The 27,967-nt window shown below is 47.1% G+C and overlaps 1 protein-coding gene across 1 annotated transcript in view; it reads right to left on the reverse strand.

Moving 5' to 3' along the window:
• Positions 1–27,967, reverse strand: part of CUL1 (cullin 1) — a 64,090-nt gene that overhangs the window by 29,240 nt on the left and 6,883 nt on the right. Inside the window, exon 2 of the mRNA XM_049769407.1 lies at positions 7,168–7,466. Coding sequence (XP_049625364.1) covers positions 7,168–7,307 — 140 coding nt within the window. The 5' untranslated portion in view covers positions 7,308–7,466. The remainder of the gene's footprint in view (positions 1–7,167; positions 7,467–27,967) is intronic.

Raw genomic sequence — 27,967 nt, forward strand, 5'->3', positions numbered from 1 at the left:
CAGGGGTTACTCTTGGCTAAGCGCTCAGAAATTGCCCCTGGCTTGAGGGGACCATATGGGACGCTGGGGGATCGAACCGTGGTCCTTCCTTGGCTAGTGCTTGCAAGGCAGACACCTCACCTCTAGCACCACCTCGCCTGCCTCTGAGAGTTCACATTTCTTATAAATATCCCCATAGTCCAGCCATTCCCAGACCAGGTGAGCACAGCCACAAACCATTTGGTTTACAGAGCACAAACCATACTTGGGGTCTCTGGCCCACACTTTTGACTCTTGATTCCAAATGCTTTGTGGGAGCAGAAGGCATGGGTGGGTGGCTTTGATTTAATACCCAGTGCTACTTATTGTGTACTTGCTCCACAATCCTGTTCCCACCAGTTCCACTCCCCACCATAGGTGGATCACATCCCAAGGTCCTTTGGGGTGAGTGAGGATCCTCAACATGGGCTGCATGATCTCGAGGATTATGCAGTAGACTGAACCCACACCCACAGGCTTCTCATCTCTGAGAAGAGTCTGCTGAATTCCCATCTATTAAGGCTTGTTCTCGTCCATTATTTCTGTTGTTCTGAAATTTCTTTTATAGGGTCTGAAGAGGCATCATGGCGGGTGTGTCTCTGATTCAACCTGGTTCGACTCTGGTTAAATATTGCACATACCTGGGTCCCAGGCATTGTGGTAGGTACCTTCCCCCAATCCCTGGCACACACACACATGCGCAGCACACCGAGACTGACACACACACTGTCATTTGAGATATGTCACAAATGGGTAGAACAGACACAGACTGCATCCTGTATCCTATGATTATGCTATTTACCGCCTTTAAATTTCTTTCCTGTTTTGAACCTGTTGCCCTCCAGGTTCAAGTCCTTCCCTAAAGACCAACCTCAAGTCCTTCCCTAACAAGTTCTCAGTAAAGTTCTAATTCTCATCACACACAAATCAACAATAATGTCAGGGGTGTTGGTCATGGCTCATCACAAGGCGGCATCGTCCTGCAGCCAAGCCAGTAGTTGCCCCTAGGTGACCCCAGTCACATTGCTGACTACAGTCCTCATTATTGCCCCACTCCCTAAGGCTCAGCTTCTGAGGGACACTTAAAAACTGGAGACAAAATTGTACTGTAAAGTCCGATCTTAAAGTTCACCCACAGCAATGACTTCTTTCTTCAAGACAAACACGGCACACATTTGGAGGGTTATGGACCAAGAGTATCTGGGTTTCAGAACATTTATATCTTCACCACTACTAAAACTACACTGGAACTAGGAATCAGTCAAGGGGCTAATGCATTAATTCCTGGGCAGACAAAAGTGTGAGTATCTCCCAAAGCAACGAAGGAGAAACTTGCTCATCTACAGCCAACATGAGGCCACTGTGAGACGCAGAACCACACTTGTGGCCAGTGAGTAGCAGATAAGCTAATAGGAAGCAGGCATCGCAGTCCCCAGCTCTGATGACATGTCATCACTCTGAATCCACTGGCCAGCAGGAGAGGTACTCCCGGGCACCCTCTGCAGGCAGTGCCTTAGACCTGGGAATTTGAGTCCATATGCTCTGACCAGGGTTTGTCTGCCAAGGGGACCATAGGCCACGGGTGAAGGAGTCCTTTCTGCTGTTTCTCTGACCCCACAATTCCCACCTACTATTTAATACAGGCCCAGTTATGTGATCATGAATCATGCACATTGAGGATAAAAATAATAAATGACTAATAATCAGAAATGGTCCTGTCTCAAACTGGTTCTTTGGTGGAGAACTTGCAGCAGTGCCAGTTGGGTGTACCAGGTATGGCTTTCTGGGTTGAAAGGGTAGCCAAGATGCAGTTCTCCTTGCAGTCTGCCCAGGATGGTGGTATGGTTCTGCAGCAGGCTGATGTCTGGCTGCATCTTGAAATAGTTCCCACAATTCTGTCCCTTCACTTGCCAAGACCTGCTTCAGCTATACAAGAATGGCCATAGCTTGCCACTAGTCCTCACGTGGCATCTTCACACAGAGCCTGCAATGCCCAGGAAAAGCACCATCGTCTATCCACTATCCCATGTACATGGTCAGCCACGGTCCTTCTATTCTTATGGCCTCACTGCCAGTCTCCATGGCTGGAAAGAGTTCAGGGGCAAAGTGCCACTGATCCTGCTTCGACCCTAGTACTCCTGGGAGAGACTGCTGAGCCCAGAACTGAGAAGCATCTCCAAGCATGGCCAGGTGTGGCTCCAAATTCAAGATAAATCAAGCAGTACAGAATCATTTTCTACCATCATTTCCTTCAGGACTGGAACTTAAGAGAATTAACTTCAAAATTAATCACTGTGACCCATCTATACTGAAGCTGCTGCAGAAATACCCTCTCTGGGGCAGGCAAAGTCCCTGATCTGCCAATGCCATGCCTGCTGTATCCATCACCCAGAATCTCCATTTTGCCGATGGCCCTGCCTTACCACCTCTCTACAATTCTCTTTGGGGAACCCAATCTGACCAAACTTCAGGTTATGCTGGTGTTTGGGCTGGTATAACCAGGGCTTTATGGAGTGTGTGAGCACTCTCCCTCAGCATTCTCCTTTTTCCAGGAGGATTAGAAGCTCAGAATACGCCCTATAAAAGCCATAGTATCAGTAAGAATGCTTTGCTGGACAACCTCATTTGTTTGATGCTCTCAACCCTACAAAATCAATTTAACAGAATGGACAGCTAACATGAGCTTACTAAAGCTTCTATTATATTAATGACTTCACTGGAGATATAATAATTTTCACATTATGTATTTACCTACTACACCTTTTCCTTTTTTATTGCATTTTTGGGTCACACCTGGCGGTGCTCAGGGGTTACTCCTAGCTCTGTGCTCAGAAGTCACCCTGGCAGGCTCTGGGAACCATATGGGATTCTAGGAATTGAACCACCATTTTTCCTGGGATGGCTGCAAGCAAGGCAAACGCCTTATCACTATACTATTTCTCCAGTCACTCTTTTTTAAAGTTTCTTCTCTTCCTTTTTTATTTTTTCTATTGTTTTTAAGAATAAAAAAAAACACACAAACTTTTACTTATCTGGAAACAAATGTATTATGGTCTACTATGTCAACTATGTGATACATTTTCTTTAAAGTAAAACACTCTCTCTTGGGGCCGGAGAGACAGCATGGAGGTAAGCAATTTGCCTTTCATGCAGGTCAGTGGTTTGAATCCTGGCATCCTATATGGTCCCCTGAGCCTGCCGGGAGCGATTTCTGAGCATAGAGCCAGAAGTAACCCCTGAGCGCTGATGGGTGTGACCCCCCCAATAACAAACAAACAAACAAAAAAACCTCTCTCATTGGACCCGTCACAAATACAGAAGCCCAGTCCCATCGGGAGCAGCTCCCTGAAGCACCCTGCAGTTCTGGGGCTGTGGGGAGATGGTTCTAGAAAGAAAAGCCTGCATAGAGCAAGGCTGATAGCTCGTTTCAAAGGCAAAGGTTGTGTAAACAACCAATAGCCACTAACAACTAGTAAAGCTGCTATACAAAATGCTTACATTGCTGAGTCTTATACACCATAAGTCAACTTTAGAAGACCAGAAGTAAATTAAAACCCTGAATAACTGTTTTTATACTGATAATAAAAAAATCACTTCCAGAGACAACTATGAAATATTATCTGGTTTTTCTTTAAAAAGTTGCTTACAATTCTTTGAAGCTAAACAAAACACACTTTTTCAAAGTACACCAGATTGGCAGTGAAAGGGAGAGGATTCTGCGACAGATTATGACACTTACACTGACAACTAACTTGAACTCACATGTTTCTCTACTGAAACTTTAGAAAGCATGGCAGGGTAATCCTAACTCCAGAGAAAGATTTTCTGCAGAGAAGCATGTTGTTGCACTGCAAATGCTACGGGCTACAAGCACTCAAGAGTGTCACTGTCCAGCTTTTCATTTGGGGGGAGGGCCTCCCAAAGTCAGGGTCTGAGGATGGGAGTGCTGCTCAGGGCCTCCAAAGCCTCATCTCATAATGCTAAAGGATGGGCAGGATGCTAGGCTGGACCTTAGCCTCATACTGATATGACCCTTCTGTGTAAGCCTACACCAGTTGGCATTCCTACCTGCAGTGGATAAGGGTCCCTCCTTTCCTCATAGCCATGCTAACACTGGTGATTCTAATTCTTTCTGGTGTGTCCAGTCTCACTAGTGGGAGGTGAATCTCACTTATCCTCTGATCTGCATGTCCTTGATGATAAGTGATGCTGCTTTGATGACTAAAGTTTTGTGGTATAAATTCAAAGTTGGGAAAGAGAAAACCTCCATCTTCTTTATTTTTCCTTCCTAGGATTGTTTTGGCTATTTGGAGGGTTTTACACTTCTAGATTTCAGTAACATTTTCCACAGGAACTACATCGAATCTATAGTGTGTTTTGGGTAGGATTGTTATTTTGACAATATTGATCTTTCCCTTCTTTTTTTTAATTTTTATTTTGATCATATTGGCTTACATATCTTTCACAGTAGTATTTTAGGTACATATTAACATTGAATCAGGGGAATAACCATTCCATCACCAAATTTGTCCTCCCCCCCATCCCCGTAACAATATTGATCTTTCCAATCCATGAACGGGAGGTGTTTCCATTTCCTTGGGCCTTACTTGTTTTAGCAGCGACAATATTTTCTTTGTAGAAGTCTTTCACGAAACTCTTTTATCAGGTAAGTTAAAAGAGTTAAAAAGATGGGGAGGCCCCATCTTCTCCGGCCCGGACGGCCCCGGGGCGCCGAGGCGAGGCCGACGTCTGGAGGACGCTCGGCCGAGCAACAGCCACTGCTCTGCCCGCCCGGCCCCCGGAGCCACGTCCGCCAGCCGCGACGAAGCCCTGGTCGGAGGCCGGTCCGAGCGGAGCGCCAGGGACGGAGGGCTCCGCCTGCAGCCTCCCTCTGGGGCGCCGCCGCCCGCCTGGCCGGGACCCCCGCGTCCCCCTGGGCCCGGCCGGAGCTGCTGGAAACTATATTTTGGGGCTGTAATTGAGAGTGGTATTTAAGAAAACTACTCCCTCCTCTTTTCTATCTTCGTGTTTGCATTTAGGAATGCCATGGATTTCTGCATGTTAATTTTGTTGTCTTCATTACAGAAGAAGTCTGCTCTTTCTAGAAGTATTTTTGGGACAGTCTTTAGAGTCATCTTAAGAAATGGTTTAAATGGCAGTTTACAGCTATTAAATAGAAAATCTTCAGTGTCAAAGACTGAGGCTTGCTTTCCATATTGCCTATTACACATAATTTGAAGACAACTATTTCCTTAGCACAGTTTAAAATAATTAAACAAACAAAAACAGAGTATTGCTCTGTTCTAGGAATATTTAACCTAGTATCTTGTCTCACCTTGAAATCACTTCTAGAGAATACTACAGGGGGTTGAGTACAGGCCTTGCAGTTAAATAACTGAGGTTTGGTTTCCAATACCACATAGTCCCTGAGCACTGCCAGGGTGGCCCAGTTCATCACTACCACAAGACCCAAATACTGAATTACCAATTCGGCTTGTCCGGAATCCCCAGGAAGGACCCTCCAAACATTTGGATGGGAACTCCATGCAAAATAACTACTTTTTTTGCTTCCGAATATTAGACCTATCAATCCCGTGTAGGCGGTAAAATAGAGACAAATCTTGGTATTAGAAGATGGTTCACAGTACTGGAACCTGAAGCATGTGCTTTTACAAGCATAACTCCTACACCCTTGGTTCCTAGGCACTGCTTGGAGTAGCCACCAAGCATAGGGCTTGTAAAGCAGCACAGGACATGGTCCAAAATAGAAAAATAAGACACAGCATAATCCAACAAAGTTCCCCACAGGATTCTATGCCTCAAACGCTGCACATCTGGGCAATTTGCTCCAGGAGATCTCTGGCAAACAATAGTAGAATAGAACTGAAATCAAAGAACTGCACCTGTTTGTGATAAGCAAACTGTGGCCATGACCCACTGTTTCAAAGACACAAACAGTCCACAGAAGCCCGATGACACCAAGTGCCAAGTACACGGCCAGATAGACATGGCCAGCTACAGGCACAGTTCCACCTATAAGGCATGGCCCAGATAGGCTAATTCAGAAAGAAAAGGTAGGTTAGGGGTGATGGGGAGGGCAGAGAGGAGGCTGCTCAAGGGTAGGGCCCTTGGGCAGTTAAGGTGGCAAAACATGGCTCAACTCTGAATGCCCCCAACCCTACACCCCCATCACACTGCACGCCTCTTTGTAGGGTGTGTTCTAGGGCAGTCCCTGACAGTACAATTGCACTCAGTGTGTACGTGGTACGTGCACACATTTATCTTAATCTACCTTAAATGTCTTGTACTTCAGTTCATGCTGATTTAAGATTCTAAAATATTAGCATAATGGGGCAAAATAGATCATCAAGAAAGATAAGACCCAGTGATACTAAGATTTAAATGCACTCACTTCTGAACCACCAAGGGCTAGCCTAGGACGGACTACAATTCGAACCCCCAGCATCCCATATTGTCCCCCCAAGCCAGGAGCGATTTCTGAGTGCATAGCGAGGAGTAACCCGAGCATCACCGGGTGTGGCCCAAAACAACAAACAACAAGAACAACAACAAAAAAGAACATAAAAACTCAGCCAATGGTAATAATGATTATTTCTTCTATCTGAATGCCACTGTCCTCTCACACATAGTAAATATTCAGCTGATATTAATAACTATCATTTCTTCTATCCAAATGCTGCTATCCTCAGATCCTCGACAGGATCTGAGATCCAGGCCACACAATCCAAACTTCTATTATCTGAAAACCCTGTGGACAGGGTGTGTACGTATTCCCAGGGAGGCTCAAATAGGGGTGTGCAGCTGTTTCTGAATGACCTTTCAAGTCTGACCACAAAGCAATAGTGTGCATGACCCTGACTCACCAAGGCCCCAGCAGAGTGTTGAACGGGTTTCAACTACTAGAAATGGGATCGGTACTGATGTGGCTTAGGGAAATGGCACCGGGTCCCACAGCTTGGCTCAGCCATGTTGCCTGATTCACCTCCCCACAAAGCCTCAACGCAAACAAGCTGTTTCTGCAGCCTGCAATGAGCACCCTGAGTGCACATAGGAAGAAGCGTGAGAGAGAGAGAGAGTAAGGTTGCCGCCCCATTGGCCAAAATTCCCCCAGAACATGGGCAAAGATACGTGTAGAGCTCCATGTATCTGGACTTGGCCATGCTCTGCCTGGTGTAGACCTGCTGGATGCCAGCGCGGAGGTCGTCCCAGATCTGGTCCAGGCCAATCTGCTTGAGTCCATGGGGATTCTGACTCCTGCTTGAGGACATTGTGAGAAGGCTCTGCAGTCGTCTGGCACAGCAACCCTGAGGCCAGGTCAGCTACTTCTCCATCCGACGGGCAGGCACAGGATCATACCAAACCCATTCACAGCAGCTCAGCAATGGGGGCCTTCAAGTGGAGGGAGAGAAATCTCATTGCAGGCAAACCTGAAGGAGAAAGGAAGGGGACGGTTAGTTCTTTGCCCAGATTCTGAGGAATAGGCATGGCTGCCATGCATAGTGGGAACAGTCAGCACTTGGCATGAGGTTTCCTGTCAAATCCGGTGGCTTCTGTGTATGTGGGCACAGTCTGGGGACACCACAATGCTGACACAGGTGTTTAGCTCCACAACACTTGGACAGCCACAATTCCAGAGAAGATGAAGTTAAATTTGGCACCAGTGCAGGCAGAGAGGCTTTGAGAGGTGTCAAAGACTGGCACATTCAAAGGGAAAATGGGGAAAAGATGTACTTGGGAAATTTCCAGACACACACAAATTAGCCATTGGACAGGAAAAGTCATGTCAACTTCAACAGCTCTCAGAATTCAAATATGGTTTGATGAGGGACACCTTGTGGGGTAGTTCAGGGGCTGAAGCACTTGCTCAGCAATTGAGGCCACAAGCGCCCTTCCTGGTGTTGCCTGCCCACGTCAGCACTCTCTTGACATTCTGTTCTGTTAAGAGTCCTGGCATGACAGTGCGTAAGCAGGACAGATATTCCTGCTGTGAGCAGTGCATACACACACATCTTCAATCAGAGTGAGACCCCAGGAGCACTGCATCACCAACCACCCCACCTAGCTCTAGCTCCATCATCACAACAAAAGCAGAGGTAAGGGAAAACAACTTCAATTAGAGCCTGGTAAAAATACAAACATGGGTGAGGCTGAAGGTGAAAGCACTGGTCTAAATTTTAAAAGCAAGTGGAGAGACAAGAGAGAAAGTACAGGGATGAAAGGAGTTACCTGGCATTTGGACAACAAAGATTTGATCACACATATGGTCCCCCCACAACACAGAGTCAGGAAAGAACCCTGGTGTGGTCCCCAAACCCAAACCAAACCAAGATGTGCCTTGAATGTAGTGAGGCTGGGCAGACCTATAGCTCCTTTGAGCTAAGTGGTCTGTGCTGTCAGCCCACTGGATTAAGTCCCAATTTCCTGGTTTGCCAGACAGGAGCAAATCAGATTATTCCAAAATTGCTGGACAGATTACATGAAAGCATGGATCAAGTTCCCTGTCCACAGTCCAACTAGGACAACAGTGACAGCTATGACCACTAAGGCAAGAAGTGACAGCAGTTTACAGATCAGAGAGGGGTCACTGATACGTTATATCAAGTCCTGCGAGGGGCCAGAGTGATAGCAGAGTTGGGCGTTTGCCTTATACACAGCCAATTCAGGACAGATCCAGGTTTGATCCCGGCATCCCATATAGTCCCCTCAAGCCTTCCACGAGCAATTTCTGAGCACAGAGCCAGGAGTAATCCACCAAAAACCAAAAAATTAAAAATAAAAAAGGAAGAAGCCCTGAGAAATTTTTTGGGGGGGATGTCTTTGTTTTTGGGGGCTATATCTGGCAGTGCTTAGGGTTTAGTCCTGACTTGGCATTCAAGACCCACTCCTGGTGGTGTTTGTGTGAGAACCAGATGGGATACTGGAGACTGAACCCAGGTTGGTCGTTTGTAAGGCAAGTGCTCTACCTACTGTACCACAGTGCTAGCCCCCATCTCTGAGTGATTTAATAGCTCCCTAAGAGGATTGTTGCAAAGCAGACTCCATCTTGCAAAGTAAGAACAGAAACAAGAAGTGGCTAGTAGCTGCCATGCACCAGGCTGCGATCTCAGCAAGTCTGGAGAGCATCCTGTGGCCTCCAATGTGCACAAATAGGGGCTGGAGTGATAGAACAGTGTTAAAGCCTTGCATGCAGCCGACCTGGGATGGACCAGGTGCGATCCCTTGGATCCAATAGGGTCCCCCAAGCCTGCCAGGAGCAATTTCTGAGCCCAGATCTAGGAATAACTACTGAGCACTGCCAGATGTGGCTCCCAAAAGAAACATGCACAAACATGTGTGTGTCTAACATGTGCCTACCCACATGTGTGCATGTTGACATGTTTGCACATTTCCACCTGCACATGTACACATGTCCCTGTGAGACCTCCCCAGTCCACCTCAGGTCCTAGATGAACAAGTATGAAAAATCGGACCAGCATCACCTCTAATGCTCCAAGTCCATGAACTCTGAAACTCAGTAAAGAAAGTTTCTCACCTAAGTAATAAGGAATTTCTCTGCCATTACTTAACACTCTGCAATCACTTATTTTTGATATCCCGTGGGCACAGCACGTCCCAATGCTAATATAAAATTTGCAGGAAATGAGAAGGTGCACGTACTTGTGCACACAGAACAGACTCACCAATCAAATTTTTCCCTCCTAGAAATCCCAGGACTTCAGAAGTCAACATTCTGCTCCCAAAGAGTGAGGATGTCTCTTCAAATAGTGCCAGAGCGATAGCATGGTGAGAGGGCATTTGTCTTTTTTTGGGGGGGTTGGTTTTTGGGTTATACCCGGTGTTGCTCAGGGGTTACTCCTGGCTCTGTGCTCAGAAATTGCTCCTGGCAGGCACAGGGGACCACATGGGATGATGGGATTCAAACCACCATCTCACTTAAATCCGCTGCGTTGTAAGGCAAATGCCCTATCACTGCTATTTCTCTGGCCCCAGGCATTTGTCTTGTATGACCCAGGTTCAATCCCACATGGTACCTTGAGTGCAGACCCAGGAGTAACCCTGAGCATGGTGGTGATAGCCCCAAAACAAAAACAAAAGAAACCCCTGTATGAAGCATCTCTCACCCCATGAACCAGGCCAAAGTGTTTGCTGCTGAGCAAACCTGAGGGCTGGATCTCAAGAAAACTTCCAAGAGCAAACGTGTGTAGAAGAGCAGTTCATTTTGCTGATCCCTGGGACACACACTTCTTGGTTCTGGGGGTCACAGTGTTTTACTGGGGATATCCCAATCCCCAGGGACTTGCAAGAGCTTCTTCAGAACAGTTCTGAGTAACACACCTGTGTGTCCAGGTCTGTGTCTGTATGATGCAGGCCCGGAGGGGGCTGAGTACAGCCCAGAAGTCTACTGAGGGAACAGGGAATCATCAGAGAAATTGAGGAACAGGTGGTCCCTAAGCAAGGCCTGTTCAGAGACCACCGAGTTGCCACCTGCAAAGCCACAAGGATTCTTTCCTATTGCAAGACTCAGGCCAGCAGTGTTGGTCCTGGACTGAGTCCCAATCTCAAGCCCGGTTCTGTCTTTACCCGAAGAATGACCTGGATACATCACTCAGGCTCTAGCCTTGTTAAATGAGCTGATGCTGTTCAGACCATCTTGGGAGCGTGGAAATGCAGTGCTGGGCTTCAGTTTTCTCTGGGTCTCCACTGAGCTCAGGAAACTAAGATGGGTGGGATCAGAGCAGATTGGCTGCAGGGGCAGCAGCTCAAAGGACCTCTCCACTGGGTCGGCACTGCTCTGCTCCTGCACCCCAAAGTTCAGGGCCATACTGCCACCTCAAAGAATCTCAGGCACAGAGAAGGACCCTGACCTCAGCTGCAGCCTCCCCCAACCCAACCCCAGCCACCATCCTTCATCACAGGAGTCCCGCTCAGACAAGAGGGGATCCCTCAAGCTCAGAAGAGCTCATGTGGCTCTTCCAAGGAAGCAAGCGTGAGGGAAGTCATCCTAGGGGGTGCCCAGTTTACTTCCCTCCCCTGGGAACAGCGAGCACTCGCAGAAATGGGGACTATGTGTGACCTCCAAAACATTCACAGGAGCCCCAGGCCCTACACCAGCGTTCACCACTTGGGATGGCGGCAGTCCTGATGCCTAAATCATGACCCAAACACACAGGCTGTGATAAAGGTTCCCATGTGTGTGACAGGAGACCTCTTACTGCCTGTGCTAGGGTTATACCATGGCTTCATGGCCAATATTCCACCTTGCAGAACTTGCACTTTTTGTGTAGTATGGATCACAGTATATCTGAAGAATCATAGTGAGTGAAAAGCATCTGAATGCAATGAATATCATAGGAGCTGGCTTTTGAAAGGCATTACACTTGATTTTATTAGCTCTAAAGAGAAAACAAAACATGGACTCAAATGGAAAATTTTCTCCAACAAACCAACTGAAAATCCACTCTCACCAGAATCTAACATAAATGCCCCCAGGTGCTTGGGCCTTAATTCAGCAGTGGATAAACTGACCTGCCATGCCACAGTGGGGCTGGATCCCCAAAAGCCACTCCATGGATGAGCTGGGTGCAAGGTGCATGCCTCTGGGACCGTCAGTGATGGAGATTATGGGGACACACTAAGCAGACTGGGGGTGGAGTGGGGACACAAAGTGGTTCTGTGTTGGTCTGGAGTGAAACCTCAGTGACGCAAATCAATTAGGCCTTCTCTTTGAGGTGATGACAACTTTCTACAACTAGATGACTATAACAGAGACAGAACTCAAGACCTCTGTTCTAAAGTCACAGGCACATTTATGGCACGGAAACTAAATCTTGATAAAGAGATGGGGAAAGAGGACTCTTAAAAAGAGTGTGGAGGGGCTAGAAAGATAGTGCAGCAGTAGGGCACTTGCCTTGCACATGGCTGACCCAGGAAGGACCTTGGTTCGATCCCAGGCATATGGGGATCCCCGAGCCAGTATGGTCCCCCAAGCCAGGAGCGATTTTTGAGTGCACAGCCAGGAGTAACCCCTGAGCATCACCAGGTGTGGCCCAAAACCCAAAAATAAATAAATAAATAAATAAATAAATAAATAAATAAATAAATAAATAAATAAATAAAGGGACTACTGAGAATTCTGTTTATGAGTGATTGTCCTTCCATTGTAACTTTACCTTGTCCCCTTTCTTTGCATCTTTGTTCTCATAATTAAAAATAAAAAATTAATTAAAAATTAAAAAAAATTAAAAATAAAAAGTGTGGAGACTCTGAATGAATCTCTGTAAGTCAAATCCAGCTCATTCATAGAATAGAAACGCTTCTGGAACACAGAACAACCAGCTTCTGCGCAAGTCCCAGCACATCTGCCAGGTGCAAGTCCAAGGCGTCTAGACTTGCTATCCGAGGCAACTGGCAGTGATGTCCTCTGTCCTCAGGCAGGAGATGGGCAGGACGAAGGGCAGAGCACCAGGACTAACTGCAGAGACCGGGCTCTGGAAGTGGCCTGGGAGTCTGGAAGCATGGGTTTAGGTAGGTTGCAGAGATTTTGCAGCTTTATAAATAGTCTCAGTTACACTGGGGGTGAGGAGAAATGGCATTCCCCCAGCGGTAGGGAGCAGACATGGGTCCACAGACAGGCCACCTACCCCATGGGCCCAACAGGTGGGCAGAAGATTCTGTTCATTTACTTGTTTGTTTTTGAGCTTATCCCACCACCCCCACCCCAGGCAATGTTCAGAAGTTACTCCTAAGCAATATTCCTGGCTCTGTGCTCAGGAATCATTCCTGGAAGTACTAGGGCACATTATGAAATGTTGGAGATTGAACCTGGATTGGCTATGTGCAAGGCAAGTGTCTTATCCACTCTCCTACCTCTCTGGCCCACGAAGAAGGATCTGCACTGGAAGAAACTTTCTGAGAAAGCCTTTGCAGGGCTTTGTACCTGCAACATTGCAAATATGCCTGCCTTGGGGCTGCCTTGGACTCTAGGAAGTCTTGAGTTTTTCCGGTTTAGAGGAAAGTAACTGGGCAGAGCAGCTTCTCAATTCAATGCTGCTCTCAGCTGCAAACTTTGTTCTGTGCTTTCCTTCCTGGTTCACTTGTCCCTTACTGGCAACTACCCAAAGCCCCTCACTGAGACAGTTGGGCAGAGATGCCTCACTCCTGAAAGCATGGGGGGACTTTGTGGGCATTGATCCAAGATGGTGCTTCTCTCAACAGGCTTCCCCGTGTGAGCAGTTTCAATCCTTCAGACTCAAGCTGAAGGAAGTTGAGCTTAGTCTACTTTGGTAACATGCCCACTGAGAAGGGGGGATCTGCAGATGAAACTGGCAGGCACTGTTAATACAGATGGAGGAAAACATCCCAGGTTCTTTCCACTAAACTGACAGAACCAAAAAGTGCTCCCCAGGGACTTGAGTGAAGACCAGCCACCTACAACTGACCCTCGACTTTCTCCTTGACACCTGGTATCATACCAGGGTGGTGACAGACAGTATCATTAATGCTATCAATATTCTGGAATTCTAGAAGTGATGAAACACATGCAGGCAGTGACCTTCGATCGGAAATCCATTAAATGTGTGATAAAAGGCCATAAATAGGTCAGGGAGATAAAAGTTCATGGGGTTGGAGCACCTGCTTTGCATGCAGGGAAGCCGGATTCCATGGCCAGCACAGCCCAGAAACACACACACACGGGGTTGGAGCACCTGCTTTGCATGCAAGGAAGCCGGGTTCCATGGCCAGACACAGCCCAGGAAACACACACACACACACACACACACACACACACACACACACACACACACACACACACACACACACACACACACACACACACACACACACACACACGGTTGGAGCACTGGCTTTGCATGCAGGGAAGCCAGGTTCCACGGTCAGACACAGACACAGACACAGACACACACAGACAGACACACACACACACACACACTGCCTGTACACTGGGGCTTAAGTGGTACAGTGGGCAAAGCATCTTGTATGCTGGATTTAATCCATAGCATTCCATATGGTTTTCTTGACACAGCCAGGAGTCGTTCCTGAGCACTGCTTCGTATGGCCCCAAAACAAACAAGAGCAACACTGTAGAAAATCCTAAGACTACTTGGGAGCCTTATTTGTCTCTGACCAGACTGTGGTGTTTGAACCAACCATCCCTTAGTCTTTACCTTAGGAAACATCCAGGCATATCTAATTTTAATGACTGACCTTCTCAAGAGTAAATCTTTTTTTGTTTTTTGTTTTGTTTTTTGGGCCACACCCGTTTGATGCTCAGGGGTTACTCCTGGCTATGCGCTCAGAAACTGCCCCTGGCTTTGGGGGACCATATGGGATCCCGGGGGATCAAACCGTGTTCCATCCTACGCTAGCGCTTGCAAGGCAGACATCTTACCTCTAGCGCCACTTTCCCGGCACCACAAGAGTAAATCTTAAAGTCGTTCAGTCAAATGATGAGCAATGAGAAATTCCCAGATGGGCTCATATGAAACTTTTGGTACCACTAAGTAGAGCACATTTTAAAAACACTACGGGCCCAAAAAAGAGCAAAGGGAAATGAGGAACAAAGGCCCTAAAGGGAAGAGGGATCCACAGAGGGATGCTTGCAGGCAGCAGACTCTGGAAAATTAGAAGTGACAGGGAAAGTGAGATCTGAGAGGGATGAGGTCCCCACCACAGCACGGGCAGAGCCGATGGGGTTCTGTGGAGGGCTAGAATCCTACACTAGGAAAAAAGTGGTGCGGGACTTACAGTAACCCAAAGATGAGGAGAGACAGAACCTACCTGAAGAGTTAGGAAAACCAGTGAGAAGCAAAATTTGAGGCCCAGAGCAAGGCTGCACCCCTGGGAGAAGAGGGTGCACAGCTGGCACAAGGCCACGCTAAGAACTGCAGGAGACCATCAACGACTCCAGGTTCTCCTCCACTGGGCAGCCACCATAGTACTGGACTCAGGGGACTATTGGGGAGATAGGAACACAAACTAAGTTGGTAGAGGAAGGTACACACTTCTGTCAGGAATGCTTCTATGATAAAGGGTTTTGAGCTTGTTGTGCTCCCAAGGGGGCACTTTCATACTTTAGGGAACTTCCTTGTTCTGGGGATTGACCCACACTTGCTTAACGGTATAATATTGCTCTTTCCAAGCCTTTAGAGAAGAGCATATATCTCTTTTTTACTTCTCTGATTTCCCGAAAAAAGAAAAAGAATATTTGGTTTCATGATTTTTTTTTTTGGTTTTAGGGCCACACCCGGTGATCAGGGGTTACTCCTGGCTATGCCCTCAAAAATCGCTCCTGGCTTGGGGGACCATGAGAGGCTGGGAGATTGAACTGAGGTCCGTCCTAGGTCAGCCATAAGCAAGGCAAATGCTCTACTGCTGTGCCACCGCTTCAACCCCTGGCTTCATGATTTTTATCTCCTATAATTCTTCTCTGGGTACGAAGGAAAACAGACCTTGGAAACTTGCAGAGGTTTGGGACCAACTCTCCTCCCTGTAAAGGACAAGTCCTTGCTTGTCCCAAGAAATTGGGGAGCAGGGATCATTTTTCCCACTGGGCTGGCAAGAAATGTAGGTCTGTACCAGGCAGGGCTCTGAGCAGATGCTCACCAGGCCTTGATTTCCCAAGTATGTCCTGAGATGCAGAAAGGGAAGCAACGGATCACACATCCCCTCTCAGGCTGCTGCCTCTCCCTACCCTCAACAAATGTCTGAGGCCTTGAGTACCAGGCCGTCACCAACAGAATGAAACCCAAACAAAACCACGACCAGCTCCAAATGAGAGTTTACAAGTACAGAAGCAGGACCCAGCGTAGCAATACAGCCGTAGGGGGTTTGCCAGGTACTCAACTGACCTGGGTTTGATCCCTGCACTAAATGTGGGCTCACAAACACTGCTAGGAGAGATCCTTGAGCACAGAGCCAGGAATTAAGTCCTAAGCAGAGCCAGATATGGCCCCAAAACTTAAAGAGGTGGGGGACATGGAGGGCAGTAAGAGCAAAACATACAGAACTAGGCCTAAGTCTGGTAAACAGCACAGAGCTCTGGGGGCTGCTACCTTAACAAGTGCCTTGTCACACATTTAAATTCCTGGAGTCCCACGTGCACTGAGTGTGAGCCTGGCAGCTATGTTGTCTGGAGTCTCCAGTGCCACTGGTAACTTCTTGCCATGCCACAGCCAGAAGAGACTGTTCTGGGGAAGGAACTCTATCCAGTGTGCACAAAGGTCTGCCTGTCACAAGAACAGTGACAAAAAAGGAAGAAGGAGGGTGAATAAGAAAAATCACAGGGGCCCGGAGAGATAGCACAGCGGTGTTTGCCTTGCAAGCAGCCAATCCAGGACCTAAGGTGGTTGGTTCAAATCCCGGTGTCCCATATGGTCCCCCGTGCCTGCCAGGAGCTATTTCTGAGCAGACAGCCAGGAGTATCCCCTGAGCATCACCGGGTGTGGCCCAAAAACAAAAAGAAAAATCACAGCAGGGCCGGCGTGGTGGCGCTAGAGGTAAGGTGTCTGCCTCGTCAGTGCTAGCCTAGGACCGCGGTTCAATCCCCCGGCGTCCCATATGGTCCCCCAAGCCAGGAGCAACTTCTGAGCGCATAGCCAGGAGTAACCCCTGAGCATTACCGGGTGTGGCCCCCCCCCAAAAAAAAATCACAGGGATGGACAGACAGAATAGCAAGTAGGATGCTTGTCTTGCACACAGCCAACCCAGGTTCAGTCCCTAGCATCCCATATGGTCCCCTTAAAGCCACCTAGAGTGATTCCTAAATGCAGAGCCAGAAGTAACTCCTGAGCACTGCTTGATGTAGCCCAAAATCAAAAACAAATTAAAAAAGAAAAAACATAAAGATACACAGACATTACTAAAGATAATCAATCACCCAGAGAACTCCCTTAGCAGTTTCTCAGAAAGGTACAACCATTGGCACTTATGTGGGTTTAAGAACCAAAGCAGGAGGAGTGTTGGGAGGAGGATGTAGGCTTTCTCCCATGAGTCAGGAGTGGATTGGAAGGAGAGACAAAAGAGAACAGGAGGGTGAGAGTGAGGACAACATCAGATGCTGGGTTCTACATGCTCACAGAAACATCCAGAAATGGTCTCTATCTCTTGGTCCTTTTGATTTACATGCCACCCCACCTTCCACCACTAACCAAGCATGAGTGAGCCACAACTATCCCTGTGATCCAAAGGCAACGACCAAACATGATCTGTGACACTGTCACTGGAGATATAAGCACAGCACCTTCAAGGCCACAAAGCCACAATGAGCAAAGTCATCATGCAGCAAAATACATCTTTCATACATGCCCAACTACACACAGGTCAACCTGAATTCAAACCTGAAATAAAGTCCACTGCCTTCTGCATGTTTCCCATTGCCTTGGATCTGGGGGTGCCCATTCAGCAATCAATCAGGATGACGCCCAAATCAGATGGCTCCCAGATGAGACCAAGCAGAGCCAAGCGCAGTGAATCTGAGCCATTGAATGCGGCACCTGTGAATGCAAGGTTGGGCACCACTCGGTGCTTCTGGATGGCAGGGTATAGCTCTGGCTCCTGATTTAAGACCGCAAGTACCTGAGACTTGGCCAGAGCAGAGAACAGCTCTTCTTCTGTAAATACCCACATGCTAGTGGTTCTTGTTTTCTTTTTGGGTCAGCAAATTATGAAAAACCCTCAAATCAAGGACATTTCAGCATGTCAAACACTGTTTATGGAACAGTTGATCTGACTCTCCAGAAAGAAGAGCAGAAGACAGACAACAAGGGAGGAAAACCTGAGGGATGACCTTGGGGCTGGAGATGCCCAGACACAACACAGAGGGCAGGAGCCAGGAAGAACTGCTGCAGACACGAATGTCTTTAAGAACAAACGGGAACACTTCTGAAAGACTGGAGACAGAGAGGCAGGAGGGGGGGAGGGGGGAGAGAGAGGTGGAGAGAGATGGGGGAGAGGGAGAGACAGGAGAGAGAGATTGGGGAAGAGAGAGAGGGGGAGAGATGGAAGAGGGGGTAGAGAGAGAGAAAGAGGTCACACCAATCACAAAGCCTGCAATGCATCAAGGACTGATCACCCATACTGAGGTCTCTGAAAACCCAGCCAGAAAGTCAGGGCCACTAAGAAGTGAACAAGACCTTGCCAAGGAGCCACAGAAGCCAAGCAGGCAAGTACACTGAAAGGGACTGCTCAGGGTTGGTAGGGGATAGCTCAGGCCCCCAAACACGGCAGTTCACAGGGCCAGATCCTGGCACAGTCACCCCGAGCAGAGGGGGCCCGCCAGGCACGCAGTCATTGAAGCCAGGTGGTGGTGTGCCAGGGGCTGAAGAGCAGCTTCATACGAGGGAGCCAGGGGCTCATTCTGGGCACTGTTGGAAATAATCAAAATCTTTTACTTTGCAATGCAATGTCCACACAGGAATCCACCCTGCAGATGTGGCTAATAATTCTATTCATTTTTTTTTTTTATTTTTGGGCCACACCCGGTAATGCTCAGGGGTTACTTCTGGCTATGTGCTCAGAAGTTGCTCCTGGCTTGGGGGACCATATGGGACACCGGGGGATCGAACCGCGGTCCATCCAAGGCTAGCGCAGGCACCTTATCTTTAGCGCCACCGCCTGGCCCCATAATTCTATTCTTGATGGTCTTTTGTTTGTTTGTTTGGGTCACACCCGGGAGCGCTCAGGGGTTACTCCTGGCTCTATGCTCAGAAATCACTCCTGGCAGGCTCGGGGGACCATATTGGATGCCGGGATTCGAACCACCATCCTTCTGCATGAAAGGCAAACACCCTACCTCCATGCTATCTCTCCGGCCCCTCTTGATGGTCTTAACATGGAAGCAACCATGATCCGCTACAGCGGATGGATGTCAGGACAGGGTGGCGCCAGCACTTGGGAACTTTGCTCAGACACTAAAGACAGGACAGACCACCAGGTCCCAGAAGGACCATCAGTGCTCATAGGACCAAGAAGGCCGCAGGGTTAGGCTCCAGCAACAAGATCCGGATGCACAGGCAGGGGACAGAGGGCAGGGAGAGCAGGGCCACCACCCAGTGAGACACTGCAGTGATAGCTGGCAGGACTCCAGCAAGGTCACCACACCTACCTCCCAAGCCACCACCTCGGAAATGAGCTGGGACTGGGCAATTAGCATGTATCACTGTGTGGTCACTAATTACAAGGAGGCCTTATCTGTGAGGAGGGCAGAACAAGGGACATTTCTATACCATCCTCCTCACTTTGTCCCAACCCAACAACTGCTCTAAAGAAAAAATAATTGTCTTGCATACAGCCAATAGCAATAGCAACCATGTATATTTGGTTTCCTGAACCCTGTCAGGAGTGATCCTTGAGTGCAGAGCCAGGAATGAATCCTATGCATAGCCAGGTGTGACCCCTCCAAAACGAGGAAAACAAAACAAAAAACAAAAACAAAAACAAAAAAACCCAAATTCCCTAACTAGAGGTTCATTTTTGATTTTTTTTGTTTGTTTTGGTTTTGGTTTTTGGGTCAGACCCAGCAGCGATCAGGGGTTACTCCTGGCTTTACACTCAGAAATCGCTCCTGGCAGGCTCGGGGCACCATATGGGATGCCGGAATTCAAACCACCAGCCTTCTGCATGCAAGGCAAACGCCCTACCTCCATGCTATCTTTCCGGCCCTTCGTTTTTAATTTTTTAAATTCCCTCATGAAACAGAGATAGAGTCCACAATCTAGAAACAGGAGTCCAAAAGTTTGTATCCTTCAGTTAAAATTTAGGTATCTAGGGGCTGGAGTGGTGGTGCTAGAAGTAAGGCATCTGCCTTGCAAGCGCTAGCCTAGGACAGACCGAGGTCAGATCCCCCAGAATCCCGTATGGTCCCCTCAAGCCAGAAGGAGTTTCTGAGTGCATAGCCAGGAGTAACCCCTGAGCGTCAACTGGTGTGGCCCAAAAACCAAACCAAATCAAACAAAACCCCAAAATTAGGTATCTAGGGCTGTAGAGAGAATACAGCAAAGAGGGCACAGTCAATCTGGGTTCCATTCCCAGCACCACATAGGTTCCCGGAGCCTCGCCAGGAGTGATCCCTGAGCATAGTCTGGGGTGGCCCAAAGATAAAAACAACTAAAGAGATGAGGCCAGGATCCAGCCATGCTGGGAAGGGCAGAGCAAATCTCTTTTAACTTTCTCCCTCCTCTCCTTCTTGGGAAATCTGTAGGCCTGATGATCAATAAGATCAACAGATCAGTAGTTATACTGGTCACAGATCCTGGCTCTCTGAGGGGAGTGTTCCTAGCAATGCTTCCCTGAGCCCAAGCAGCATGAAGGGAAGCAGCAATTACCATAAATTTATCCAGAGAAGAGCTGAGGCTTCCCAGAGTCAAAAAATAACCTGCCAAATCATACCAACCAACACACAGCCCTAAAGAAGGGCGAAGTAAAGGCAAGAGTAGCAAGAGGCGGGGCCTCACAGGCAGCACGGGGGACCTGGCCAGTACCCAGCAAGTGCTTTTCTCTTTCCAACTTTCATCTAGAAGCAAAGCCCCTTGGAACTTCAGTCACAGAAGCGACAAGGCAGGCCAGTGTTCTGTGAACAACAACAAACGACATGACCCTTCAACAAAGGGGGGGGTCTGCCTGCAATGGCAGCTCTGGTACATGCCATCTGGGTTTATTCTCCCAGACATACACATGGGCATTCCATAATTATGGGAAACAGTAACATTATTAAGTAAGAATTCACAATTTTCTTCTAGAAGCATCTTAAGAATTAGGAGACAATGCGTTCTCTTGGATTTGGTACTTGCAGAATCAAGAGGTTCATTAGAATCTTAAAAATCCACACACCAGCACTCAAAGCCTCCCCCTCCACCTTTTTTTTTTTTGCTTTTTGGGCCACACTCAGTGGCGCTCAGGAGTAATTCCCGGCTACGAGCTCAAAAATCGCTCCTGGCTTGAGGGGGCCATATGGAATGCCGGGGGAGTGAGTGAACTGTGGTCCGTCCTAGGTTAGCTCATGCAAGGCAATTGCCCTATCACTTGTGCCACAGATTAGGCCCAGCACTCAAAGTCTTAAATATTATTAAATTCATAGCTGATTTGGGAGGGTTACATCCACTGATATTCAGGGATTACTCCTGTCTCTGCACTCAGGAATCACTCCTGGCAATACTCAAGGGACCATACTGGAACCAAACATGGGTCAGCCATGTGCAAGACAAGTGTCCTCTCCACTGTACTATCATATAATGCGGTACATTGAATATCCTTCCCATTATAGTTACCATGTAAATTCCAAAACTGGAATGCCCCAACACTCCTGATACCAACTGCTTTTAAAACATCAAAAATATGAACTAGTGTGAAGTGCTTGCCTGGAATGTTAATATATTAATATAGTAAGGAGAGAGCTTATGTACCAGTATGTACCAGGGCTATCATGCCAAGAGCTTACTCAAGGAACAGCTCCAAGTCTGGAAAACATCCTGTCTTTCAAGGTCACCAACAGCGAAGGGACCTGGCCACGCACCCCAAAATAATATGGTCCAATACTGCCCAGTTCCACACTGAAAACCATGAGGTTTTGGCAAACTCAGGGAATTTAGGCATCAGGGAAGAATATAAGAGATACTTCAAAAGATTTGCAATGGATGGACCAGAGAGATAGCACAGCGGTAGGACGTTTGCCTTGCACGCAGCAGACCCAGGACAAATGGTGATTCAAATCCCGGCACCCCATATGGTCCCCCAAGCCTGCCAGAAGTAATCCCTGAGAGCTACTGGGTGTGGCCCAAACACTAAACCAAAACCAAAACCAAACAACAACAACAAAAGACTTGCAATGGACTGAAATCTTGGCAGTTTCTTGAGAAAGACAAACTAAAATGAAGAAATCCTGCTGAAAGAGAGGGACAACCACATACCAAACCCCTAGAAGTGACACCCCGAGAAACAAAGACATTTGCAAAAGCTTGACTAAAAAGTCTAAAGCAATAAGAAAAAAAGTGGGGAGAGGAGCTGAAGAAACACCTCCTTCAGGAAGACCCACATATGCAGGAGATACATGTTCACTTGTCAGGGAAACATAAACCCAAGGGACAATGACACATCACCTCAAACCAGATAGGTGGCCTGTATCAAAAAGCCAAGCTATGTGTGTGTGCACTTGTGTATCTGTCTCATATACTTGTTTTATTGGCCTCTATAAGAAATAGAGTAGACTCCATCAAAAGACAGAAAGAAGAAATGAACAGACATTTTCTCAAAGAAACACAAGTGGCCAAAAGGCACATAAAAAAACATGCTCCATACCACTAATTATCAGGAAGATGCAAATCAAAACAACAATGAGATACCATCTCACACCACAGAGACAGGCAGACATCACAAAGAACAACCAGTGCTGGCATGGATGGGGGAGAAAGGGACTCTTATTCATTACTGTCTAGTCCTGTCTTTCTGGAAAACAATATGGACATTCCTCAAAAAACTGGAAATTGAACTTCCTTATAATCCAGCAATACCACTCCTAGGGATATACCTTAGGAACACACAAAAAAAATGCTCTCAGCACGCCTATGTTCACTGTGGCTCTATTTACAATACCAAGAATCCGGAAACAACCCAGATGCCCGAAAACAGATGAGTGGCTAAAGAAACTATGGTACATCTACAAACACAGGAATACTATGCAACTATTAGGAAAAAAATGAAGTCATAAAATCTTTTTATACATGGATGGACGAGATTATTATGTTGAGTTAAGTGAGTCAGAGGGAGAGGGATAAACACAGAAAAATCTCACTATCTGTGGGATATAAGGAAAACAAAAGAACTGTGGGGATAATATCCAGAGACAATAGAGATGAGGATTAAGATGAGTCCTTAGTAGGAAGCAGGAAGCCTGCCACAAAGAGCGAAGAGTGCAGTTAGAGTTAGAGTAGAAAAGGGTCTACTATAAAAGTGATAACTGGAACTGATCACTCTGGACAAAAACTGGATGCTGAAAGAGGATAAAATAACATGCATAGCACCCCTTCATTAACAGTAGTACAAACCAGTGTCAAAAAAGAAAATAGAGAGAAAAATAAAATGCCTGCCTCAGAAGCAGGCAGACAAGGATGGGTGCAAGGGAAGAAGGCATTAGGGAGGGTAAGAGAGAGACTGGGGACACTGATAGTAGAAATGTACACCGGTGAAGGTTGTTGTAAATTTTATGACTGTAGCTCAATTATGAACAACTTTATCTGTGAAAATAACTATTATAAACAACCTTGGAACCACGGTTTAAAAAAAAAGAGTAGAGATAGCTCAAGAAATTAAAAATAAGGGCCGGGATGATCACAGCCAGTTACAGATTTCTTTTTTCCTTCTCCACCCCCACTGCTTCACTTGACAAGTCTTAAAAAAAAAACAAAAAACATACATACATACATACATACATACATACATACATACATACATACATACATATATATATGGGCCAGGAGACAGTACAGCAGAAGAGTGCTTGCCTTGCACATGGACAACAAGGCTTCATCATCTTCAGTGCCCTTTATGGCCCCCAATCTCTACTAGGAGTGATCCCTGAGCATAGAACCGGAAGCTACAAATACAGCCAGGTGTGCCCCCCACAAAAACAAAACAAACAAAACTAAACACAGAACCATCACAGGACCCAGCGATCCCAGTCCTTGGCATCTATCTACCCCACGAATAAAAGTAATGAATTTGCAAAGATATATGCACACCTATGTAAGATTACTGCGACACTTCACGCTGGCCAGTGACAGAAATTAAGGGTCCGGTGAAGAGAGGAGCAAAGAAACTGATCACAATACAAATACTGCTCAGCTAGACAGGACAACAGAACCCCAGGAGAGAGAGAGATCAGAGGGAGGCAGACTGATATGGGAGTTGTGGCTCACATCAATCTAGAAAGAAAACTAAAAGGTTCGGTCAAGGTGGATAAAAATAAACCCTTGGAGTAGGACATCAAACTGAAGTTAGTAGGGACAGAAAAAAACACGTGGAGTAATACTGCTATTAAAAAAAATTAAAAGGAGGGCTGGAGAGATAGCACGGAGGTGGGGTGTTTGCCTTACATACAGAAGGTTGGTGGTTCGAATCCCGGCATTGCATATGGTCCCCCAAGCCTGCCAGGAGCGACTTCTGAGTGTAAAGCCAGGAATAACCCCTGAACACTGCCAGGTGTGATCCAAAACCAAAAATAAATAAATAAATAAATAAATAAATAAAAGGAGGGGCCAGAGCAATAGCACAATGGTAGGCAGGGCATTTGCTTTGTACGCGGCCAATCCGAAAAAGACCTGGGTGTAATCCCCAGCATCCCATATGATCCCCTGAGCCTGCCAAGAACAATTTTTGAGAGGAGAGCCAAGAGTAACCCCTGAGCACCATTGGATGTGACTAAATAAATAAATAAATAAATAAATAAATAAATGGAAGAACAAAATGCCTGCAGGAAAAAAAGTTATTTCCTCAAATTCAGAGAAAGACTTTGAATCTCTTGCAGTGTGTTTCAAGATCAGTATTTTCCAAGTTTGAAAGTCCCAAGCAAGCCAGTTTCCTCCAGTGGGTTTCATCCACACAAGGGAGCACGTGGGGTCTGAGTCAATACCCCAACCCATGTGGCACTCCTAAGGGTCACCGTCTCTTGGGAAAGGCCCACTCTGCTCCAAGAACAGAACAGATGGCTCTGGGTGCTTGCTATCCAGAGCTCCAGACAGGAAAATAAATGTCCTTTTAGTCAAGGCAGATGCTCTCCTAAAAGGCACAGCACTTGTCCCAGTCTGCAGTTCTGAAGTCAGTGCAGAGAATAGTCAGGGCAGCTCTCACTGCGGCTTTAAAGAAGGGGGTGCTGGATATACACCCCCACGTCTCAGAAGCCATGTTGCCCCATTCATTCATGGAGGCCCAGATCTATGTCAGTGTATGACAGGTTCACATCCGGCATATCCTAAAGCTCCTAAATCTTTCTTCATAGGTACCCCACTTCCTGCACACAGGCCGGTGGACAAATAGACTGGGCAGATATGATACCCAACTGGCCCCTGGCTGGGCACACAAGGACCTACCTGCTTCTCTAGCCTCACGGCACAGCCCAGCTCCCTGCAAGGGGTAGAAGGTTCAGGTAGGGTGTCAGAAAACCATGTGGGGTGTGGATAGGCCAGTATACCTGCCTGTGTCCATGCCCGAAAATGCAGGGAGCTGGTGGAAAGGGGGATAACAGGACAGTTTGGGAATTCATAGGCAGAACCCATCCCAACATTCCCTGGGGGCCTCCAAACATGAGCACTGACAGGAATGTGACCCCCTTAAAAAGTGTATCTCAAGTTGACACTGGTGGTGGGTTGGTGTTTGGAAAATTCTGCATTTGAAACTCTTAACAATGATTAACTCAGAGGGATGAAATGATAGTACAAGGTAAGATGCTTGCCTAGCACATGGCTGACTGGGCTTGTACCCGTCACCCCATCATCTTCAAGCTCACCAAGAGTGATCCCAGAGCACAGAACCAGGAGTAAGCCGTGAGCACAGCGGGTATGCCCCTCCGTCAAGTTAACTATGAATAAGTTGAATGACACTGTGAATAACATGGTGAATATTAACTGTGAATAACACCGTGTCTTAATTTTTTTAAATGTGATGACTATTTGTGGGGTGTGACAACAGCAGCAAGGCTACAATGTCACTAAGAATAGGAGATGTCCCTGAGTCTATATCTGGTCCAGCCATACAAATGCACCAGCTAGGGGTTGGAGAGATAGAACAGTGATGGGGCATTTGCCTTGTATGCAGCCAATCCAGGGCAGAGGGTGATTCAAATCCTGGCATCCCATATGGTCCGCCTGAGCCAGCCAGGTGTGATTTCTGAGCGCAGAGCCAGGAGTAACCCCTGAGCACTGCCAGGTGTGACCCCAAAAAAACAAAACAAAAACAAAAAACAAAAGCACCAGCTGGACGTAGCTGAGTTTCATGAGACGAACAATTCATTATTCCTTAAATTTCATTTAAGGAGATCTTGATGTATGGGGAAGACAAGGCTCAGAAAAGAGGTAAAATCCTAGACACTTAGCCAACAGATCATATACCCAGGGACCCTTTAAGCCCAATGACTTCAGCTCCCAGTATGTGCTGGCCATAGTTTCTGCAGATGTTCTCAGTTTTTTGAGTGAATGCACTGGGCTGCAAATACACATGCTCTGGAGAAAATCAAAGGGAAAATGAAAACCCAGAAGGAATACTTAACTCTCATAATCACTATTAGCATGTTAGTTATTTTTCCCCCAAACAGATACCCACACCTAACTAAATCTTAACATTCTGTATATTTCACAGCCCTGTTTTATTTTGGGGGGGGGACATTTAATATCCTTTGGGTAGCCATGAAATAAAGAATTACAGAAATGCAATGACTTCTCAAAAAACTTGGTGAAACGTTCAAGGGCTGCAGAGTTAGTGTGATGGTTAAGGTCCTTGCCTCACACGCAAGTTCTATCCTCAGCAACCCCAAGAACCTTCAGGAGTGATCCCTGAGCACAGAACCAGGATTCAACCCTGAGCACAGCCAGGAGTGGCTTCAAAACCCAAACATAAAAATAAAAAATAGACGGGCCCCAAGAGATAGCACAGTGGCGTTTGCCTTGCAAGCAGCAGATCCAGGACCAAAGGTGGTTGGTTCGAATCCCGGTGTCCCATATGGTCCCCCGTGCCTGCCAGGAGCTATTTCTGAGCAGACAGCCAGGAGTAACCTCTGAGCAATGCCGGTGTGGCCCAAAAACCAATAAATAAATAAATAAAAATAGATGGGCTGGAGCAATAGTACAACGGTAGGGCGTTGTGTTTGATTCAGATTTGATCTCCAACATCCCATCCCTCAACTGAATACTGCTGGATGTGGTGATGGTGGTGGTGAAATAGAAATGTTCATTCCTGATAGCAAAGAACTAAAAGAAATTCTCAGTAAGAGGGTATTAGCTGGAGTGTGCTCATTCTGTTCATCAATTTTTGTAATTCTTTTGACTAAATCTTTTGTTTGTTTTTTGTTTTTGGGTCACACCCGGCAGTGCTCAGGGGTTACTCCTGGCTCTGCGCTCAGAATTCGCCCCTGGCAGGCACGGGGGACCATATGGGATGCCAGGATTCGAACCACCATCCTTCTGAATGCAAGGCAAATGCCCTACCTCCATGCTATCTCTCTGGCCCCTCCTTTGACTAAATCTTTACACATGGACTGGTCATTTCTTTTTTTTTTTTTTTTTTGGTTTTTGGGCCACACCGGCATTGCTCAGGGGTTACTCCTGGCTGTCTGCTCAGAAATAGCTCCTGGCAGGCACGGGGGACCATATGGGACACCGGGATTTGAACCAAACACCTTTGATCCTGGATCGGCTGCTTGCAAGGCAAACACCGCTGTGCTATCTCTCCGGGGGACTGGTCATTTCAACGTGAAACACATTTGCTAAGCAATGCTACATATTTCTCTTAAAAAAAAAATCAGGGGTCCGAGCAATAGCACAGCAGTAAGGCATTTGCCTTGCACATGGCTAACATAGGATGGACCCCAGATCGAATTCCGGCATCCCATGTGATCGACTTCTGAGCACAGAGCCAGAAGTAACCCCTGAGTGCCACCAGGTGTGACCCAAAAACCAAAACCAAAACAAACAAAAATCACTATAAAATTTGGGGAGGGGCCGGAGCAGTGGCACAAGCAGTAGGGTGTTTGCCTTGCGCACGGGTGATCCAGGACGGACCTCTATTCGATCCCCGGTGTCCCATATGGTCCCCCAAGCCAGGAGCGATTTCAGAGCGCATAGCTCAGGAGTAACCCCTGAGCGTCACCAGGTCTGGCCCCAAACCAAAACCAAAACCAACCAACAAACAAAAAAAATCCCATAAAATT

The sequence above is a fragment of the Suncus etruscus genome, chromosome 1 (assembly GCF_024139225.1).
Source record: "Suncus etruscus isolate mSunEtr1 chromosome 1, mSunEtr1.pri.cur, whole genome shotgun sequence".
NCBI classification, from domain to species: domain Eukaryota; kingdom Metazoa; phylum Chordata; class Mammalia; order Eulipotyphla; family Soricidae; genus Suncus; species Suncus etruscus.